Source organism: Saccoglossus kowalevskii, chromosome 11, assembly GCF_978046115.1.
Source record: "Saccoglossus kowalevskii chromosome 11, keSacKowa6.1, whole genome shotgun sequence".
Taxonomy (NCBI): domain Eukaryota; kingdom Metazoa; phylum Hemichordata; class Enteropneusta; family Harrimaniidae; genus Saccoglossus; species Saccoglossus kowalevskii.
Window position 1 is genome coordinate 9,645,605 of NC_140651.1, and position 17,417 is coordinate 9,663,021.

Here is a 17,417-nt window from a genome sequence, read left to right on the forward strand (position 1 = left end):
TAAAGCATAACTACTAACCAGATGTTTTATTTGTGTAAATACGAAATAACTTTCTAAATACATGTACATTAACCTAACATGATTTCCCAATCTTTTAGGAAAATAGATAAACAAAAATTATTGTTGCTATGTCCAGATCATTTAAATTTCCATAGACATGTCAGGCCGACAGTCATGGTAAATTCACTTTGAAAAATGAGTACATCTGAACCATAACAAATAAATCTTAACTGTAATATGCTTTAATATACACATTTTTTCCCCAGAAAATAGTGATATGTTGCAAGTAACTTGTGAATGTTTATGAATCGGCTAATTGCTAGCAACAAAATGTAAGCCTTTCAGTACACTTCAAAGATGTATAAGCTAAGATTTTGAGAGTAGCTCAACTATACTTTGTTCTTTGTGACTACCAACCTTTTCTGGCCATTGAAATTGTTGTGATAACAAATATTTCTCGTCCACATTGCCTCAATAGAATCCCACTGATTTCTGAACAATGTATGCTATTCAAGCTATGGCCGAATTTCAGACCACCCCTCAAGTGACAGGAACACCACAAACATGATTTTGTGATATTTTCAAAACAATTTTCAGATTTAACAAAAATTTAAACTTAGGTAATCAAGGGAAATTGGTTATAGAATATGGAAGGTGCAGAGTTCTGGCAAAACTTAATAACATGATTATTTGCCATTCATCAAGATAAGTATAACTGTACACCCTCATTCTACACCAATGTCGGAAATGTTAGCAATAAGTATTAAACCATGACCAGTCAAGGCAAGAGAAAACAGTGATCACGTACAGATCTGATGTCCTATTAAAGTGTACACGTACATGACAAAGATATGGAAATTTTATGGCAAAAATTAAACAATTTTCTTTAAATATAAATAAAAATTTAACAAAAGATGATCTACAAAATCTAAATACACAAAGTTTTCTTCAGCGAAGTATATACCGGTAACATTATATATGGAATAATCTAAAACCTATTTGTTATTGTAACTTATACAACTAATGGACATGGCTGCTCAACAGCCAATACGAGAGAATGGGACTTTTTATTGTGATTATGTCAACACCTGTAACAGGTGCATTCACCAAGTGACACAAGAGGAAACCTGTTTGTAAAGCAAGTCTCTTGCATCGCTTTTCGTGTGACATGCTTATGCTTCATTAGTCGCCATCTGCAAAGTCTTCTCTGAAAGTATTGTCTTCAGGCCGAGATGACAAAAATCTTTTGTGAACCTACAAGACAAGTTGCAAATAGAATAGCAAAGATTAGGTTTGTTAGCACTGTAATTGAGCAAAGTGGTAACAGTCAAACAATTACAAGTTCAAAACAGATGACAAGTTAACCATGGTAGAATTATACTCAAAACACTGGCATCTGATACAGTAGCACAACCTGTAAAATGAACCTAATTGGTACATCCAGGTGTACAGTAGCACAACCTATCAAATGAACCCAATTGGTACATCCAGGTGTACAGTAGCACAACCTATCAAATGAACCCAATATATACATAGATCAAGGTATAAATATTAAGTTGTCAAAACCCTACCCCCCAATATAATTCAATATGCCCCTCCAAATAATTACAAGTGGCCCAAAAGGGGGTATATGCAATTAACATGGATAATGGGTACTGAAGGGGCTGGGTTAGGATTAGAGGGCTGGGTGAAGGGCCCCAAGGAACACTTGCCCAATGAGGTATCCAGTTTGCAAATGCTGAACTATAGTAACTTTATTCAACCATGCCTCTGGTATACTCACTTATCAATGACATCACCATCCATCTCAGCGAGACCTTGTTCTATCAATGGTTGAAATATTATTGAGCAATGTTTATCAGAGGGAATACCATTAAATAAGAGTATCTTCACTGGCTTACTTATATCCTAGTAAACAAAGTAGTAGGAAGAAAAAAGTTTTTACTATTTTGATTTCAATTCTTTCAATTTTTAATATTTCCTCATTAAATTGCTGTGAACAGATTTCTACCAAATGCATTATAATCAAATTTCCGCCATATGCCAAATTATGAAATTTATACTAAATTCCAAATAATTAAATTATATGTCAAATATTGACATTTCTACTGAATTCCAAATAATAAAATTGTTACATGTCAAATAATGAAATGTCTACTAAATTCAAAATAATGAAATTATCATATGTCAAATAATGAAATTTCTACTAAATTCCAAATATCTCAATTATCATATGTAAATTTTCTACACAAGCTTAACAAAAAACAATGACATGCTCAACACATGCTGTGTAATTAAATTTCAAACAAAAGAAAATATAACAAACTGAATCTCATGAGTAGGCAGTCCAGCAATTTAGATTTTTCATATTACCTTGATAATACAAGCAGTTAATCTTTGGTCCACTACTAGTTTTGTCAACGCCAACATAGATCCTTCTGGCCAATCACTACCTGTCACTAATGTTACATCATCTGGGATCTTTCTAGGTGGTTTTAAACCAACTAAGTCACACCGGACACCTTGTATTGGCAGAATTTTGAATTCTTCTGGTAACTCACGAAGCCTGAAAATAAATCAATTAATTTAATACAAATATATTTAAAATGTAGAAACAAATTTGGATTTTTCTGGCAACTCGCAAAAGTCTGAAAATAATTTTTTTATAATATTTAAATGCGTTATAACATGGGTAGTCTGAATCTAGCAATCTGATTGGCTAAACCTACTCCAAATCTGAATAAACTGGCTTTAAATATCTAACAATCGAAATTGTACGACTCTGAGCACTTTTCATAGTTATTGTGGGTGTATGATGTTTAAAACAGGAAAACCCAACTAAAACGAACATGTGACGTCATCAACTGGCCAATCATATGTTTTGCTTACACTCTGTTCTTATCTCTCACTAAATATGCTAATATTTTCTAGAGAGGTCTTATATCCGCTACCAAATACCCTTGCTTGCTGTTTATAACCTCTAAGTAACTAATAAATGTAGAAAATAATCTTCTATGGAACTCAAATACATTGCTAGCCACAGAGTTTAAAGATTTTTTCATGGGCTGTATGCAAATTATTGAATGAAACATCAATCAAGCCCAATCTGATTAAAATCTGATGTAGTGTACGGGCTTTAATTATTTTGGCTATAAACTTATTTTAATTTTATGTTTTATTACTTTTGTTATTATTGCCTTTTTATTTTATTATTTTACTTTGATTTTGATTTTGTGATTTTTTTTGAATTTCGCCCTACATACATCTGAGCCGATGCCTATGTAACGAGATTTCAACGAGACCCACTGTCGACGATTTTAGTCAACGAATCACAGACCTTCTTCTATAGCGCACATGATGACGTCGCTGGGCAGAGTCAGGTGGCAAACACACTCAAATAAAATGGCGGATTATACCGACGAACACGGCTTTTCGGTAAGTTTATCATTGTCAAATGCAACGAAAGTCATTTTTTTATGTTTATATTGTGGCTCGAATGGTTCGAGTTTAGAACGTTATTTTGTGTAGTTAATCTGGGAGTGACGATTTTGTTTCCACCGGTTCAACCAAACACCGGTGTCTTTTTCCAGTCGCTTGCCCTGGAGACGGGTGATGTTTTTTGACGATCGGGTCAAAATCGTCTACGGTATTGAAGCCGTAGCTGTAAATATTCATCAACATGTATCAACATTTTGTACATTATACAATAACTCTTTATTAAAGTAATTGAGCTGATTTGGACTGGAATAAAATATTTTTTATTTGGAACACATCGCAATTGATCAGGAAATATTTTTTTGCTCCAATTTTCTGCGTCGATGCCGTGGGCCGGTGACCGTTATACAATTTAAAATTTGCATTGTTTACTATAGCTTTTTAGTGTTCTAATCATTACGATTTACTTATTTTTTTGCTTCCATTCTAGATAATTATGCTCAGTGTTTGATGTAAAATTGAAGCGATGACTGAATAAACGAACCTTGGCTGGCGAAGATGTATCAGGAAGTGTACACATTTGTTGGAAGTGAACAAAATATTCAATGTAATGACAAAAAAATTGTAAAATGCTGTGGAATTTCTTTTGTAAATAAAAATATACTAGCAATTTTCTATTAATGGTTTATTCAAGTGGGCAAAATATAATGTACAGAAAGATTGCCCGTAGAGTATCGCTACACTGAAAAGTAAGCAACCGACAGCCTGTATAAAAGGGGGTCTGTGATTGGCTGTTACTTACGCGAGATTTGAACGGGACTGACGTAGGCATCGGATCAGATGTATGTAGGGCGGAATTAAAAAAAATCAAAATCAAAGTAAAATAAAAAAATAAAAAGGCATTAATAACAAAAGTAATAAAAAATAAAATTAAAATAAGTTTATAGCCAAAATAATTAAAGCCCGTACACTACATCAGATTTTAATCAGATTGCAATCAAGCCTTGATTGGAGGAGCACACATGTTGAAGATGGAACTCATTTCAAGCATTGAGGCTTGGACTAAACTTGAACAGTAAACCTCAAAAACATGAAGTTATTCCTTAAGTGGAAAAATTATTTGTTTAGTGAAAATACAATACCAAGTACTGTAACTCATGAGAGTATACCACTAGTATTTGCACAAATGTCAAGTCATCTGTACTTGTTCAAAAGTATGAATGTTAATACGGATAGAGTTTTGTACCCCCATCCCTAACCCTCACTCCCAGTTACCAAATTCATTTGTATATAACTATAGATGTCCTTAGGAGGGGCATGTACAATTAAATGGGGAGTGCTGGAGGGTAGGGGTAGGGTTAGTGTTGCATTAGGGATGGGGGGTACAAAAGGAACTCCGCTAATATCACATATGTAAATACTACCAGTAGGCCACTACAATGCCACTGATGCACAATTCCACTATGATATTGTTACAATTACATTCTATGTACCATGTACTCACCTATCTACAGGTATAGTTTCAGTTGTACCATAGTCTACATAGATCACCTCAACTGTCAATGGACTGACCGATTTTACTTTCAATACTTCAGCTCGGTACCATTCATCATCATACGCATACTGTCCACAACATGCCATACCTAATGTACAAAAAAACTTCACAATTAGATAATCTCCAGAAGTAGCATGAAATCGGTGAATATATTTCTCAAGAGTACTTAATGAAAATATTATTGCAGCATTGTTCTCGCGTAAATAGAACTAAATGAACAGCAGCAGCCAGTTGGTCGGTCGATAAAATCCTGTTGTTTGTGAGGAATAACCTGAAAAGCATTCTGAACCATAGTATAGATAGATGAAGTTTGATTGAAAATATTATAAACTCCCAACCAACATACAAAATATTAGACTAGCACTTAAACTTAGAAATTAAAACATCAATTTTTTTTAAAGAAAAATATAGTCATAGTCATCAAATGTAGAATTTTATAAATTCTTGAATTTTACCACAAAAAATGACCACCATTCAGTCAACTATCTTGGATTGAACCATACAGTACTTGCACAATGTACCCCATGATGTGAATTGCAGGGTCATGACATGTCACAATAACCCATCTCAGTTTTGTCAACATTTTATCCTTGAACTTTAATTGTCATCATAGTTTAGGCTGAGAAAAAAAATATCTGTTTGTTTCTCGTTTCCGCGCACATCATTTTGAACTATGTGCCTCGGACGTTTTTTACTCTCACTTGTCTCAAATTTCCCCCATTTTAGCTCAAATATTAAAAAAAAAAAAAAAAAAAATCGCCTCGCCACCTCATTTTAAAATTTCCATAAAACGAGAAACAGAGAATTTTGTTTCCTGGCCTTGTATATAGCGTTTTTCCTTTTAACTGGCTCCAAGCTAAAAGTCCCCTCCCCCTCCTCTCAACCAGTGAATCATGCACACCACAAAATAAACTGTACCAGGAATGGGATTTTCAATTCTTTCAAATTCATCAGCTCTCTTGTTCATTTCTGCTGAAATTTTTTCCAGCTCTTCTAAACCTTCAACTGCACCGTTAGCCAAACTATCACCATCGCCTTGAGGCCCAACACGCTGAATACAGATCTAGTAAAAGAATTGCAAGTGTATCAAATTATGACAAAAATGAAGTGAATCACCCAACATGGTTGTTGAAATGAATATAGGAAGTGATTAAAATTAATCCAGTGGTTTCCTGCCTGATATCCCTAGAGCTTTGGGGTTTCTGTGACTTTGAATATTATTGGATTGACGAAATTATAGAATGTTGCATCCTAAACTATGAATCATCAATGCGGTATTTTATCAAAGTTGCGTAGTCACAATGTTATATAATTTATTGCATTGTTACTATTATTATAGATGAGAATACGTAAAGGTATTTTAAAAACTGAGTACCACTGAGCCAATATTTTATTATAAAGTTGTGTAGTTTCAATGTTATGAAATACGATGTTAAATAATTGTAGTTATGCATATAGATGTGAATATTTGTAGAATGCTGACAATTTCTTTGATAGCCACATTTTGACATCTTTGAGCATAGAACAGTAACATTTAAAAAGTAGTTTAAGGAAATATAAGCATAAAAAGTGGGGCTTCAGTTTTATTTCATCGTTCCTGAGCATGGCATCTACTATCCAGAAATATATTTTAACAAGCCATGATGATGTTGAACTGGAACAAAAATTGTTCCTGAATCAGTTTCCTGAAGAGTCTCTACATAGTTGATATAATAGCATCTTATAGGATCGTCAATATTGTGTGAATGTAACTACTTGGTAGAGTGTGACTTCAACAAAGAGAACACTGTAGCCATAAGCCAGATAAAAAGTAAACTTATTTCAAGTGAAATACTGAAGCTTTATCACAGTTTATGCACCATTGAATAGTAAGTATTGATTACTAATTGTCAGCATCCTTTATTCTTAGTGTTTTTGTCATATTACCTCAAACCCTGCAAATAAAAGTGTGCATGAAATCATGGGAAGAAACAGTGTGCATTGCCGTGTAACTGTCATAAAGATGATTTGACAGGTCATTCTTGTTTTCAACTCTGGAATGACAGTTGGAATCAACCAGATGTACTTGTGGTTTATATAACAAAGGGTGTTTACAACTTTGGAAGGACAATTGGAATCTACCAGGTGTGCTGTTATTTGAATAACAAAAGATGTTTATGATCTACTGAGTTGGCCACGTTACACAGCTGCTAGCAAGATCACATTCTGATTGGCTCATGTGGAAACCCAGGTGGTGTCACTGAATCTGGGCCATTTGCCTATAAAATGGACAGACTGAGAACAGTTTGGATCCATGATTTCAACTTAGTATCCTGTGTGTAGCTACTGCGATATTGTGAATCCTGTATTTCCTCGTTGTTGTGTTGCAGAAGCCATTGACGGTCACCCATTTCTACATCCTGGAACTGTGAGTTATCACCAACGCACACTTCCCTAGGCAATCCCCTATTTAATGGTGAATTTATTCATTGTATTTTTCTGTAACAACAAAAAAGCATCAACTCCCGATGAAAGTCATGGTGACATTTCCCCAACTACATTGAACGATGCACCATCAGTGCAGACAGTATCTTGGGAAAATCTGAACTTAACTAACTACTGACATTGACATTTTCTTCGAACATCAGACCACTCACCAATAATTTTGAATATATTACAAGACATCCAATGGGAACAGGTCGCTATTAGACGTTATTAGTCTGACAAACCATCGACAAATCATCCCCACTAGCATCCATTCAAGAAAAACTTCACGGTAAAGACAAATGGCTGTACGATGAGGTGAGACAGTTCAACATTTTCAAAGGTAGCCAAATATTCAATCGCGCGAAAAAAAGTACATTGACTGACGAAACATAATCTACTCCATGACCAGTTTCTCCATGCAAACGTTTTTTTTCTGCTCTGAATTTATTAACAAAGCGTAGTGCGAATAATTTATTTTCTATTTACAGGTTTTTGAAAACGCACAGAACCGACTCTGTGGTTATAGGAACATTCTAAAGTTTGGCGGACATGTGGTGACGGCTATACATTCGAAGACTGTTGTGGGCGTGAACAAATTCACCATAAAACCAGGAAGTTTTTCATCTGAATTTCACGTCTTTTGCAAGACTTCAACAATAATTATACTTTGAATTATTCATTTATTCACTATGGCATGCAAAATCACGATTGTCTGGCTTCAGCCAGGTGTGTGTGTGTGTGGGGGGGGGGGGTACCTTTTATCAAAAAACAAGACGCAAGGATTTCAAGTTGAAGACGTAAAATAATTTATAAGAGTCTCGTTTACGAAGCAAAAGTATTGCAATCAGGTGAGTGTCACGATAATGTGTTTATATTACTACCGGTAGTATCGGTATGTTGTGTCCGGCTTGTTTCATGCCCATATCCCAATAATAAGAAGATAACCTGACTAATAATTAAACCAGTCTAAGCCTTATTTGGCTATTACTAGTAAAACTGTTATTCAGCAACTATTTTTAGATCTTAGGATGAAAAAAATGACCGAAGATAAGAAAAAACAAAAGTACAACTAACGTCACTGAATCTCGGACGCCAGAGAGAGAAAACATCACCAGTTCATGACACATCACCGATAATGTCAACGTCATCAGTTGTGGTACAGTTTGTCAGTCGCCTTCCAGAGGATTGCATTGTTGCGACTATACGTAATGAATCTAATGCAGTTATGGGCACCATCGACAGTGAAGTTGTCTTACCATTTGCCAAGTGGTCAGCAGTTAGAACTTAAGTTACTTGACCGTGCAAAACTCGGGTCATCTAGCTATTTTGGCAGTGCTGTCAGATCACATGGCAACGTAGTCATCAAAACCTAGCTCAACCCGACCAAAATGGAGGCTATACTGAAGCAGGCAGTCTTACAATTCCCATCTGACTTTCTCCAAAAGTCAAATGGCAGCAATTCGAAACCCAATCAACAGCAAATGCAGAAATGGGATGGAAAAATTACAGGGGTAATGGAATTTGTGGAGTCTGCAATCAGGGCAAAGAAGACATTTACCACTTTCTTTATATTTGTACGTCATCTAATCATATTAGAAAGGAATTTTATTTAGCATTAGAAACTTCACTGAGAAACAATGTTGAATCTTCATCACTAATGAATAGTTTTCTTTCAGGGGGGTTGAATTATAGGTTCAATTTCCTTTTTGGTGGTACACCATGGAACATAAATGAAAATGTGGGAAATACCTCATCAGCTTTAATCAGGAAATATGTAACTGATTTATGGCAATATAGAAAAGAAATGATAAATGTAATTTAAATATATGTATTACTGTTTTCATGCTGCCGATACAAAAGTTGAATAAACATTATTATTATATTTAACAATCCTGGACACCAGTACAGAGAATCAGAATAATCCTTCCTTGAAAAGTTGGACTTATCAGGGAGTGATGTTTTGCTGCTAGGTGATTCTTTAACGGAAGGATAGGAGCATCAATGATGCCAAATCCCATGTCAAACTAATTATATTACATGTTGGAACAAATGACATTAAGCGCGATTCAGTTATTCAAAAGTTCCACCTGCTACTGGATAATATAACAAAGAAATTCTCTGGCTCCTGAATTGTAGTGGAGAAAATGCGCACATTAATGACATAATTTCGACACTCGGTGTGGGCCTTTTCAGACGCTGGCGTGTCTAAAGACAGTAAAGCTGTGCCCCCTGTTGACACAGTAAGCAGGTCACCAGGATTGACAACACAAGGATTAGCTTGACCATAACCAAGCAGAGATTCTGATAGCCAGAATGGAGGTCATGGTTGAGGCTCTCCAAAAGTTGGAGTTGGCGGACTTGAAGGGGTCCATAGCATCATGACCCAGCTTTAAATCTGTGCCTTTGCCTCTTAGAGACTGGCTCTCTGAGCATGAGAGAAGGAAGACCATGCTGTGCTAGTTTTGTGGGGAGATAGGTCATGGGAATAAAAGCTGTAACAGAAGAAAGAAGCTATCCACGAAAATGACAGGAGCAGGAGAAGGTGGCAGGGTCCATGCTTGTTATTGTATACAGAACGTGCAGCCCCTGAGATTATAATACAACTATATTGGTTCCTCACTACATGTATATGCTTTGTCAGAGTCTTATAAGGGTGGGGTGGCACAGGCAAATTAGTTATTACAGACAGACTGCCAACTGACATCATCAGGGTTCTAATCCAGCAAGCAAAAGTGCAGTACCTGGTCAGCTTCTGACCAAATTGGAAGAAAGTGAAGGATATGGATATGTAAAAAAATTTAATTGTGATGTGAATGCAGTAATTTGTAATATATGGAAAATTATGCCAACACCATTCAAATTGCCATACATTCTCATGTACCAAACAATATAAAGTCAAGTGGGATGATCTATGGTCCATGCCTGCAAATAAACCAGTGCAGATACAATCAAAACACTTGAGCCACATATGCAACAAATTGCATGGGCTGAGAATGAGAATCAAGTTCGAATTGCCAGTGGACTGAAAGACGCACACAACCACAGTGAAAGAATGGCTCAAGCAGTAATATCATAATTCTGTCAGATCAATGGAAAACAACCAACTCTGCAAGCGCACACCAGCTTTGGAAACACTTAAGTGGAGGTGCAACCATCCATCGTGCTTGTGCTCGCAACGAAATGTGGTTTTCAAATAGCTAACTTTCTGTTGCATTAATTTTCAGCTTCTGCAAAGTCGTTTGTTTGTAATTCGCAAGCCGATGAAGCTTTCAATAAGCTGTTTTTAGGAAAAAATCCTGTGTAATTAGAGGGCCCCAGTTGTATTATTCACTATGTTCAGTTACCCATCATAGACTCCGGTCAGTCAAAATGAATATTTTGAACTGTGAAAATTTATCTGTGATTCAGCTGATGACGAAGAGAAAAATCTAGGTCAGGTGCCCCCATGACCTCGGCAATGAGTGCGACGCCATCTTGCCTTATGATCACTTCTGTTTTTCTCCGCACCCTGTGTGCGGCTCGGGAAAAACTGTGCGTTTAGTCATTCAGATTTTTTCCTGTCCGGGTTTTTGGTCTGGCTAGCTGTCACCTGCGTGCCTAAGTCAAAACCGATGAGTTGAAAGTATGGCAATACATACAACCTGGGTGAGAAGAGACGCTTTTTTTCATTTCTCGTCAAACAATGGATACTGATATGCTCCTTCCTCTTACTAATAAGTTTATTTTACCTGTTACTATAATCATGTCCGACCAATGAAAGCTTATTCTGATTTTCTGTATTATTATTTAACTGTTAACCATTCAATGCATTACGTAGATTCTGACACCAATGAAGGCATGCAATGAGTTGTGCCAGGACTACTTCTAAAGCATTGTTTTCGTCTTCTTGTACAATTTTACGTGGCAAAAATTTTTGATTCTGATTTGTTGCATGCAAGGTTCCTCGGCGACACTTACCGGTGATATCTCCAAGGGCTTACACATGTATGTGGTCTACTCCGTAATGGTGTTTTCGGAACTTATCGTGACCTTTTGCTTGAAACAGCCTTCCTGCTAGCCTTCTTTGGCTTTCTTCGCTGTAGCGACCAAACTGACATGTAATGCAAGAACCTTCAAATCCCAAACTTCAACTCTTTGTTGGAGACGTCAATTTCATCATTGTAGCAGGACGTGTTGATTGTGCGCATCAGTTCACATCAAAACTTTTCTGTTTCAAAACTTTTCACATCAAATTCTCTGTCTGCAAAGGTATGAATGCTACATCTGACAAGCCATTGTTTTTGCTGCCAGAAAGTATTCCTCTTAATCGTGATATGTTCACCACTTCATTGCACACTCTTCTCGCCAGATTAGGCTTGTTTATTGCTGGACATTTGTTTCGCATCGGAGCAGCTACAACTGCAGCAAGTGTCCATCTGCCTGACCATCTCATTCAAACACTTGGTAGATGGTCTAGTGATTGTTATCGTATTTACATTCAAACACCTGAATAACTCTTGAGACGGGCATTCCAAGCATTGTCAATCCTGTAAACTCTTGCATTTCTGCCAAACACCTGTATGACTTATTAGACATGCTCTTCAATCATTAACCGTATTAACTGTTCAGTAGTTGATTTTCATAGCATACGTTTTGCAGGTAGACAGTCACTAACCCACATTGACAACGTATGCTGGGAGTACAGCTTTCTCCCCCTACAAGCAACCCCTTGTCAACCTGCGAGTGACTAAATATAGGCGCTGAACAATGTTTATTGCCTGTAACTCGTAGTAATTTAACAATGAGTTATAATTTGGGTGTGATTTCACAAAAGTGGGCATGATTTTTCTAAAATTATGTTTTCGTAACTCGATGTTCGAAACTCAAACAATTCTCGTTATTTTAATGCTGCATAATTTTGTGAGATTTACAGGAATGTGTTCATAAATGTGAGGGCGCTGTTTGGACATCTAGTCATAGTTTTTTTTTTTATGCAATTATTCTTTTGTCATTTAAATTTATTCTTGTATTATAAATAATATTTTTAATATTCTTATCTTGTACAACCTTTTTCATGGCCCAAAAGTAAACTTTTGTCAACTAGCTCACAAAATCCACGAGATCTGGCGTCGGTCATTTTTGTTTTTGTTTAAATCAACACTGTAGGTTGTATGTCATTTGGGCTGCAACTAGCTGCTAACTTTACGATTGTCAGGTTTTGAGCTACTGATGTAGAAAGGGGAGCATGAGGTTACCATAGTAAACAGTTGACATATCAAGTTAAACATTTTCTGTCAAGAAAAATCATTATCACCAGTGATGTTACCGGCTGTATAGGATTTTTTGCTTGATGCAATAAATAGAATACAATGTACCTACAGTCATGATACTGAAATCACCTATTCTTTTAAATTTATTTATTTATTTACCATCCTCATCGGACACATAAAGACAGAATTATAATTACAAGTCAAGTTGCTGAACTTTTGAGCTAGAAGCTTGTTGGCAAAACACAAGTTTTCATTTCAGTGTGATCCACTGAAGTTAGTGTTCATTAGGAAATAGCTGTTTTTATTCAAATCGGTGCAGAGTATTGTAACCCAACTCGTCAAATATTTTACAAAAGCAAAGCAACATAATTTTGTGAAATATACGCTTTGATGAATAAACAAACGCATTATCAAGACGGAAACCACTTGTCTGATTTTGATCACCTCCCCAATAATAACTGAAAAGACTCCAGCTGATGAATGGAGCAATATTTTAAGTGACTCACCTGAGATGGATTGTTAATATGAGTAACATTAACTGGAAAGAAGACACCAGGAGGTGGGAGTGTTGGTTCTTTATAAGTAGACTTCATAGGGTTTGCATTGACATCTTTAATGACGATATTGTCACTAAAACACCTTGCCCAACCTAGATGTACTAATACTTTAGACAAACTAGTGGATTCATCCAGCATTATATCTACTAGCAGAGGTTTACCCACTTCTGGAGGTTGCTGCAATAACAATTACAAATATTTTAATTTGTATTACAGTGAATGTGATGGTTGCACACTCACACAGCCATGCTAAAATTACATCCTATGACTTGTCGTCTTGGGAATTACCTGTAAAACATAAAATTTTTACTGCTAGCAATTTTTGCTAGTTTTCGGATTTATGGCATACATAATGAGAAAATTTCCTGAAAGTCACCTCGGGAAAAATTTTGTACTGACTCACAGAATAAAAAGTTTACAGTAACGAATACTTCCGGGGAACCAAGGTTAAGGATTGCATGCGCTTTAACGACCATGCCTGGTTGACGCCAAGGTAGTGCATTAAATTGCCCTTTTATAGAGAGATGGCTGTACAACCCTGTCATGTCGTCTCAAATATGAATATGACTTCTGTGGTAAAAATACACTATGACTCGAGAGACACAACACTTACATTCAATATTTGAAATTTACTGTCGTCTGTCACAAAAAACATAACATATGGAACATAAACATGTCAGAAGTATGGATCAAGAAGATGATGCTTGATTTTTTAACATTAAAATGATTGACGTCTTGTATCTGATCGTCAAACGAGCACTTGTCCATATTGAGAAATATTGCTCTGGGAACAGCATTAATTAAAACAAAATGGCCACCAGTCGGCCAATTTGAATACACCTATATATCTATAACATGATGTAAAACGAATATATAAAATTTGAACATAATGAGTCAAAGCATATCAGAGATATGGCTCTATAAGCGCATTCATTTAAACAAAATGGTCGCCAGTCAGTCATTTTGAATCTGAAAAATAAAATGATGAGCATCAAGGTCCCATAATGTCGAAGGTATGTACCAACTTTGAACAAAATCCATCCATAAATGCTTGAAGTTTGATTGTGATTGGTCCAGGCATGTCTAAGATACAGATCTGGACGCACAAAGGTCAAAACATAAGTCCCCGTTTTTGGACTGCATCCGAACAGGACTAAAAATAGCAAACCCAGTCAATCATGTTAATCGTTACATATTACTTTGAACTTCAAAACCACTTCGAATTTTACGATTGCACTGATGAAAAGAGTCGCGGACATTCTGCATTGGAGACACCGCGAGTTGTCGCCCTTCGACCATACACTGACACAGGGCCTCTTGCAGCAACAATGACGCGTGTTTACTTCCGGTGAATTAACAAGATTTGTATTCTTTGTAATACCCCCCTAAAATTTTCTCTTCAGATTTAGACGTTTCAGAAAATCGATCCCTGGGGCTTAGAAATCCGCAGAAAATTCTCATCCCTGAAAATTACGTAATTCTATATCTTTATTTGCTAACCAATGATAAAAATTTGCATTTCTAAAAATACAATATATCATACCTTGATAATTACAGTGACTATGTTTCCAAGTAATGACTCCAACATGTAGTAAATCATTTCATCACACCACTTACCACCTCCACATTTCTGAAATTCAACAGACTGAGAGTGCAAAATAGTTTTTACAACATGGATATCAGATCAAATTACTAGGACACCTGATGCAATAATAAAACAAGTATTGACAATACACAGTTACAGTTCCATTCATCCTCATTAGCTACCCTCAGATTAACAATATTCCAGCCCCAACTGCAGTGACCAAGATATTAATAAAGTAAATATAGTCTGAGGGTATATAGTGATGTTATCAGTCCTTAATGGCAATGTACTGCCATTGGCCGAACACATTTGGTTGAATTTCTAAAAAAAGGTAATGTGAAACTCAAATCCAGTATACATTATACAAGTCCTCTTCGAGTAATAGTTGCTAAAATGACCAGTTTTAAAGTAATCTATGATCAAATCTGTGAATGCAAGAAACAAAGACCTGTATAGAAGCAATTTAAAGCGAGGGAGTTGTCACCTGAGCATGCGTCAGATGGCCATAGTATGTCATTGTTTACAAACAAGCGTCTACCCATGAGCCTTTGCATTTTAGTGTGTGTTCAATTGTTATCGTAACTTGGAACTCAATTTCCAGGCATGTGCAGGTGACAACCCTGCCGCTTTAAAACAAAGTTGCCACCAGTTGGCCGTATTTATTCAAATCACCTGAAAACAAATAAGCCTAACCGCCATACCAATTTGAATCAAAACTGTATCAGTCATCTGTGAGAAACAATTTGAACATGATTTAAGGATATATCGAATTTCAATTTGATGTAAGCGCAATGTGTTTTAGACAATACTTACTGGTGTTACACCATATAATAAACATTCCAAACATTGCTGTGGTACATCTGTGTCTATAACTTCGTCTCTTAGATTCTCTACTGAAACAGTCTCAGTATTACCAAAATCAATATATGCTACCTGCAACGATACATATCCAAACATGCAGATTAGGCTTGTCAGGAAGCTAGAATCATTTCAATGATTACACAGTAAACAAGTATAATTAGGATATGACATAGACCTCAATGTAAAATAGTAAACAAAACTGAAATTAAATAAAATGCTGTGTATGGAAATACATATTTAACCCAGGTTTATAAAATAACAATGGAACTTTTATAACCATGTTTGACCATAATATTTGCCAGGTATGTCAGATACATGTATGGCCCTGGAACACCATTGTTGATGGCCACCATTGGCCATCTTGAATTACATGTAGTTTGCAAAAAGAATATCTGTGTTAGATTTGGCTATGGAGTACCCATTCTTGTGTATACTTTGTAACTTAATCCTTGCATCCATCCGTCAACTTCATCTATTCATCCCTTCTCTCTCATTCCATCAAATCTCCATCCACCCTATCATTCCTTCCCATTCATCTTGTCAATCCATGCATTCTGCCTTCTTTCCCTTCCATTCATCTCTGCAATCCCACCAATAATTTATCATTTCCATTTCATCCCAACAATCCATCCGTTATTTCTTTCCCATCCATCCTTTCCTCCATGTCAGAAATTCATCTTTCCCTTCCATTCATCGATCCTATCAACCCATCCATCCATCCATCCTCATCCATTTTTCCATCTATCATACCATGCATTCTTCCCTACCATCCTTCCGATCAATCATCTTTTCCTTTCCCTGCAATCCTATTCCAATCTTCCTGCTCCCTCCCTCTCTTCCATGCTCAATTCCACCAACCATTCCATCAATCTATTATTTATTCATAATAATAATAACTATTTAATTAAGCGCAACAATTCCAACATATGAAGATCAAAGGCGCTGATACAATAAACAATCAGTCAAATATTAAAAGCACATTTAAATAAGTGCGTTTTCAGTCTGGATTTAAAAATGTCTACTGAAGGACTAGAACGAACAGACAGAGGTAATTCATTAAAAAGTTCAGGACCTAAATTTTCAAAAGCACGGTCTTTGTATAACACCTTGGACTTTTTACTACACATCTGACGAGTTTTAATAAGAAACTTCGATTCAGATCTTAAACTACGACTCGGTACATAAAATTCGATTAATTCACATAGATAATTTGGGGCAAAACCATACAAAGATGGTGCGAAAGTGGAATGATTAGGAATCGAACAGGAATGGACGTCTTACTTCTATATCCTGGTCTGTTATATCCAGTATCTTTGCTCTATACCAATGCTCATCCTCAGAAAATAACGCAGAACACGGCTGTCCAATTCTCCATTCAATGTCACCACTTGGAGGTTCACTGTCCTTAAAATAGCTTTGTAATTTGGCCATCACATTCATCAGTTTGTCATTTCCTAAAAAAAAACATTAATCTCTGATAATTTTACCAGCACAAATTGTAATTAATTTTTTCAAAACATTTTTTTCTAGAACTGTTTAACCAATTGGAATTTACGTAAAAATTAGGGAAATGCTGATATTTACAGCAATGTATTCTCTTGTTTTTACAAAATTGAAATTATTGAATGAAATGTTATGAAACAACTAGTTAGCTACCATGATCAGATTTCCTTGACATTTCCATTATGATTTTATATACCATAGCTGTT

At 36.0% G+C, this 17,417-nt stretch overlaps 1 protein-coding gene across 1 annotated transcript in view; it reads right to left on the minus strand.

Moving 5' to 3' along the window:
• Positions 1-17,417, minus strand: part of LOC102810039 (RING finger protein 17-like) — an 85,333-nt gene continuing 67,916 nt past the window's right edge. The window contains exons 28-36 of the mRNA XM_085505178.1: positions 16,990-17,162; positions 15,661-15,780; positions 14,806-14,892; positions 13,212-13,439; positions 5,909-6,053; positions 4,940-5,078; positions 2,374-2,566; positions 1,784-1,908; positions 1-1,254 (exon numbers count right to left, since the gene is read on the minus strand). Of these exons, the coding sequence (XP_085361304.1) occupies positions 1,173-1,254; positions 1,784-1,908; positions 2,374-2,566; positions 4,940-5,078; positions 5,909-6,053; positions 13,212-13,439; positions 14,806-14,892; positions 15,661-15,780; positions 16,990-17,162 (1,292 nt within the window). The 3' untranslated portion in view covers positions 1-1,172. The remainder of the gene's footprint in view (positions 1,255-1,783; positions 1,909-2,373; positions 2,567-4,939; positions 5,079-5,908; positions 6,054-13,211; positions 13,440-14,805; positions 14,893-15,660; positions 15,781-16,989; positions 17,163-17,417) is intronic.